General features: G+C 48.6%; 1 protein-coding gene across 2 annotated transcripts in view; it reads right to left on the reverse strand.

The window, feature by feature from the left end:
- The window catches only part of BAI3 (brain-specific angiogenesis inhibitor 3), a 459,839-nt gene extending 454,678 nt beyond the window's left edge, over nt 1-5,161 (reverse strand). The window contains exons 1-2 of one of the 2 annotated variants that reach the window (XM_010565796.1): nt 5,025-5,161; nt 1,766-2,534 (exon numbers count right to left, since the gene is read on the reverse strand). In XM_010565796.1, the coding sequence (XP_010564098.1) occupies nt 1,766-2,519 (754 nt within the window). In that variant the 5' untranslated portion in view covers nt 2,520-2,534; nt 5,025-5,161. Of the gene's footprint in view, nt 1-1,765; nt 2,613-5,024 lie in introns of those variants that run through there. The other variant, XM_010565795.1, reaches the window with a different exon arrangement.
- Nucleotides 5,162-5,830: the final 669 nt, after the last annotated feature.

The following is a 5,830-nucleotide window of genomic DNA, read 5'->3' on the forward strand; positions in this document are numbered from 1 at the left end:
GGGATGCGCCTGTCTCCCACCCGCGGGAGCGCCCGGGGCCGCGGGGAGAAGGGGCCGCCCGCTCCGCGGGGCCCCGCGGAACTTACGCGGAGCTGCGGCTCCTCCGCGACTTCGGCGTTTCTGTTTTCTAATGGGCTCCATCCCTTCCCCGTGTGTCCCCCCCCATTAACGGGGGGGGACGGCTGTTCACGGGCGGTGTGAGCCCCTTACGCACCTGCGCAGCGGCCGGGGCGACCTCCACCCCCCAGGGCGCTAATTAGCTCTAAACGCTGTTAAATACCATCCCTGCCGCTGCATGGGCTGCTCTGGGAGGTTTGGGTTTTGGTTTTTTTGTTTGGTTTTTTTTTTGTTTTTTTTTTTAAAGGGGAGATGAGTTTCCTCCTCATTTAGTTTGCTGGGCTGTTGGGTGCTGACCTGCAGGACACCGAGTTTGTGTCACCCCCCCCCCCCCCGTGTCCCCATCCTTGCCCGCTGGCACCGCGGCAGCTGGAGCAAATTCAGCTTTTCTTCTCCCACAGCACTGGGGCTTGGCTGCCCTTAAAGAAAATCCTCTCCTAACAACGTGTCAATGTTACATTCCTCCACAAAGCAACTTCTATTAGGGGGGCTGGGAGCTTGGCACTGCCTCGCCACAGACTGGGAGCTTTGTGGCTGGGCAGAAAACAAGGGGAGAGGGAACATTTCCTGCATTAAAATGCAATACCCTGGGCTCGATGATTTATCCCTTGCCGCATGGGCACAGCCTCTCCCCCCCCCCCCCCCGGCTTCCCCCATTCCCACATGGCTGCCCCGAAGGACCCCCTCGCCCGTGGGTTGCGGCCAGAGCCCCTCATCTAGCCTCAGCCCACGCTTTTCCACCCTCTCATCCCCCCCCCCAGCGTCCTTCCCCAAATCATCCCCCCCCTCCCCGACTTCCCCAAAATGGCAGGTGGCCAAAACAGGAGGCACGAAGCAGAGGGCTGCCATGCTAACTGCTGCCCCCCCCACCTTCCCACCTTTCCACAACTCCCCCTTTTTTCTAGCAGCCGCTGCGACGGACACGTCAAGCCCCCACCCTCGCTAATATTGCTGTGAGATTCAGCACCTTTGTCTCCCGGAGCCCATGCCACCTGGAGAAGGGATGCAGCAGCCGCAGCAGCAGCCGCAGCAGCAGCAGCAACCCTTGGCCCCTTCGCAGAGATCCCTGCAGGTCAAAGCAGCGTGGCCTGACTCTGCGCAGTGCCTCACATCTCCAGGCGTCGCAGCTCCCCGAAGAACTGCGTTTGCTTTTGGTTTGTTTTTAGGTTGGTGAGGTCTGGCCCAGTCGGGACCAGGTATCCTGACTGTGGTAAATCTCTTGGTCTTTTAGTCAGGTCACCCGCATGCCTTTGGAAATGTTTTCCTTGCAAAGTCAAGGGATCACATCAAGAGGGCTGAGATTTTGTAGTCGGGTGGTTGCAGCAAAGAGGTGGCGAGGGGGAGAGCGATTCCTGGCTCACCACCACTGGGCATCACTGTAAGTGGGGGCTGAAAACAGACAGACCCTACTCATGCGGAGTTTCAACAGTGCTCAGCAGAACTATATGCCAAAGATTAGGCCAATCTAGGAAATGAAAACACAGCCCTCCCTGCCCCGAGGGAGCGTGCATCTTCTCCAGCCCTTTCGCCTCGTCTGGAGGCGAGCTGGAGTGGAGAGCAAGTCAAATGAGAGGGAGTATCAAGGAGAGCCGGCAGCAGGACCTACCCACCAGCGTGGCGTTGAGCCCCCGCTCCGAGCAGCACCTACCTTCTTTTGGCGGCCGCTTGGCTTCTCTGGTGAGGTTGCAGACCTGGGTGGTTTGCAGCTCCTGGGTCAGGCAGCCCTCCGTCTGCTCGTTGAGGGGCAGCACCACGTTATTGAGCAACACCAGGGACTGGTCGTCTATTCCCCATTCTCCCAAATGCTGAGGGCAGGTGCATTTTGTATACATGATCCCACAGGACTCGGTTCTCCCGTTCTCGGATTTCAAGCAGCTCTCCAACCAAGTGCATAACACATGGCACCCAAACTGGCTTGGGCTCACCTTGTTCAACACCAAAAACTCAAAGAAGGATTTTTGGTCTTCCTCTTTTTTGTGTAATCCTGGGAAATCGATAGGATAGACGCGGCGTATCTGAATAAAATTCTTATCGTACTGCAGAAATACAAAAGCATTCTTGGAATCGCAGAGCTGCATTATAGAGTGGTTATTTTTTAAAAGATCCTTTATTTTTTCATGGGAAAAATGATCAAACTGATAAGCCAAGAGGGAAAAGTTGGAGCAGCTGAAGTCCTTTTTGGAAAATTTCAGGTAAATACTATATTTGGTCGGATCTGGATTTTCCAGCGTCCAAGTGCAGTTTGTGAAGTTTTTAGGAAACATTTCACTTACAGAATACGATCCATAAATGACCCCCTTCACCAACGTGGAACACCAGAAGTCTTGGGCAGCATTAAATCCAAACATAACCAGTAGATAGGTGGAAAATATATAAATCAGCAAATTACGAACAGCCTTCATCCTATGTCATTTGGCCTGCAGGAGATGAAACGAAACAAAAATGCAAGTAGAATTCTCCACGCATTGAAAAACCAAACTCCTTCCAATATTCGAGCCAGCTGTTTTCAAGCTTGCAGTTAGAGCCCCTTTCAGAAAGAAGGGCAGGTAATTTTGATTTTATAAGGCAAGGGACGGGTTTGCTGCCGTGTGCGCAGCGCCATCACGTGGCCATCGCGACAGCCACGTCTTCCTACAGTCACATTAAACCCCAACATCTATTATATTATTAATAGGAATGTCCTCTCCTGTCTAGGATGTAGTCATCATGGCGTGGACTAACACGGCTCAACTTTGGTAAAAACCTAGACGCCTTACCCGACAGACCAAGACAAGGGCGATTTATTTACTTAATTCTTCGAAAAGTAATTAAGTAGTCTGCTAGAGTTGTATACGTGCGTGTACAACACGCGCATGCAGAATTTCACCGGAATAGAACAAGAAAGCCAGTAGCGTCTGTTGTTACCTATTATTTTTCTCTTAAGTCTGAGGAGTAACTGTCAAGAATTACAGCCGTAATTCAAAAACACAGAGATTATTTTTTGTTACAGATGGAACATTATCTCCCACATGCCCACATGCCTTTGCCCTGGCCACCTGGTATACAGAGGTCTCTATAAAAAGAAAAAAACAGGCAGGAAATACTGAGACGGATGCATTAACAAAATCCTGAGACTGTTGGAGAAAGAAACAAAGACAGGCAGATGAAACTAGTGCTGGTCTGACACTACCACTAAACGCCAGCTTTTTAAGGTAATAATTTCAATACCTGCTACAACCTCTTAGGATATATAAAAGGGATCACTGTATTAGTATCTACAGCCAGTACCGCTATACAGCTGCCAGTGCTACAGCAGGATCTCTCCACCTATTGGACTGCACTTGCCCTCCTATTAGGAGTATCTTGTACTGTCTGATTAGCCGTGTTTTGCAGATGTGCACTCGAACGATGAAAGACATACTACATTTTCTCTGCTAGTATCTCCAAATAAAGCTGTTTTACTGCACCTGTCAACCGTTACAGCCTCCACATGCTCTGTTCTCTTAACAGTGGCCTGGGTTAATAAAGCGAACCTTAGTTATATATTTACCTCCGTAACGTTATCCAAAAAATTAAGATTGAACCTTTTCAGCATTAAGCTTTGAGAAGTTGCTTATCTCTCACAAACGAGTAGCTTTTCGCCTTCTGCTGTCAAAAGCAAGCAGACAGAAGTGATGCCAAGCTAATTTCAAAACTCCCTAGATTGCAGGCTCTTCCACTGTTGCTCTGTAAGCAGAGGCAGACATGCACACACAGGCACCGTTACTGAGTTTTGATGCGTGGCTTTGCCTAGCTTTTCATCTCCTCACCAAACAGCAAGGCATCTTCTGTCTCCCATTGCGTAACACACAGCAAATCACCAGATTAAGCTCCCTCGAAGAGATTTTTCTATCTCCTAGATTATAATTCAAACTCTGAATCTTGAAATGGGCAAAGCAGCACCAACTCTAACCCTCTTTACAGTGGAGGTTTTAAAAAAAAAAAAAAAGCAGAGCTGCTGCTGGGTCTATCCACACGGTCGGATTTTCTCCTTTCTGAGCATCCATCTCAATGAATAACACGGTCCCCCTCCTCCAAATAGGGTCGGTACAGCATTTAAGGTTTTAAAAAAGAGAAACTTACGGGGAATTCTGGAAACAATTTCCCCTTTGCTGAAGCACTTTGCAGGCAATGCAGTTCTGCGCAGTGTTATTCAGGATGGTGTAGGCGTTGAAAGCCAATGTGACAATAAGTGTCTAAATTAGGAATTCCACCCATGAAAAAGGATTAATTTTATAATCTGGAAAGCAAAAGGGGGGCTTATTTGCTTTGCCGTTTGAAAAGCAAAAAAGCCTCCGACTTTCCCCATCCTATGTAATATTTGCACTAGAAAAATAAAGACGTCTGCAGTGCTAGGCTGTTTTCTATGAAGAAATGTAATCAAATAGCCCTCATTTTAGTCGTGCGTTTGTTCATGCGAGGCTGCCGAAACACAACATTGTCTTAATCTCCCTCTTCCTGCGTGCCTTACACACACACACACACCCCAGAATTGAGCGTGCCGGCAGCATTTCAGTGAGTTTGCAGCATTGCTAAATACAAGAGTGAATCTGCTCACTGAAAGGATTAAGGCACTCAGATTAAAAAGACCTTTCTTTTCCATGGAGGAAGGAGTTAAAGAACGGCCACGGAGGCTTAAGGTTGCCCATTTGGGAAGGGGGAGAATCCTCTTCTGCTGAAAAGCAAACGGGCGTTTAGTTTGGATATTCCCCAAAACTGATTTTCTAGGTGACACTGTAGTTTAGCCGAACATAGACGGCGCCATCACTCCACTTTTTTCCCCCAACAGAAGACCCACTGACTTCTCTTATTTTAACTTCCTATTAACCTAACATCCCCCCCTCCCCAGAAAAAAAAAAATAAAAAAATTACCCCAATCGTGCACAAACCTCAGGTTTCCTCGGTCTCGCTGGAAAATACTCTCAGGGAAGCAGACCTGTCGCAAAAAGGACTTCTCTAACTTTTAAACTGCAGCGCTGAAGTAAATGCGGAGATCATTTTGTATGTGCTGTCTCTCTCTCTATCCTTCAGCAACAGCCTGTCCCCCTCCTCCGCCACCTCCTCCCCGGAATCCCAGGCTAAAAGCTCTCCAGTCGTAATCCCTGGAAAAGGGAAAATGGAAATGCCCCGGGCACCCTTACCTTCCACTCCGAAAGCTGTCAGGCTATTTCTCTAAAACACTAGCACCACAGGCACACGTCCCAACAACAGTGATGGAGAGATTCCCCTTCTGTCGGAAGCACCGTTTCCCATTTTCCCCGGCTCAGGTTCAAAACCAAGATTGAGGAAAAAAAGCAGCAGAAGATTAAAAAAAAAAAAAAAAAACCACAACCGAAAAAACGCAGCGAGAAAAACCCCCGCACGCCACACGCGCACCCCACCGAGGGGAAGGAAGGAAGGAAAAAGAAAAAAAAAAGCAGCTTTGGCTCCGGATCCACCAAATCCAACCACACGAAGGGAAAGAAAATTTAAAAAAAAAAAACAAAAAAAGCAAAAACCACCTCAAACCAGCGAGACTGCAGGGAAAAAAAAAAAAAGGAAGTGGCTGAGCAAGCGAAGGTTTTTGGGTTTTTTTTTTTTTTTTTTTTTTTACTTGAAACAAAGTCTCAGCGCAGCAGCCCGATGAGCGGCGATGCCAGGCAGGCGACGGTCTGAGAGGAGGAGGACTGAGGCGCTAGCGCCGGGTTGTTGGGGG

The sequence above is a fragment of the Haliaeetus leucocephalus genome, unplaced genomic scaffold, assembly GCF_000737465.1.
Source record: "Haliaeetus leucocephalus isolate CR32 unplaced genomic scaffold, Haliaeetus_leucocephalus-4.0 Scaffold195, whole genome shotgun sequence".
Taxonomy (NCBI): domain Eukaryota; kingdom Metazoa; phylum Chordata; class Aves; order Accipitriformes; family Accipitridae; genus Haliaeetus; species Haliaeetus leucocephalus.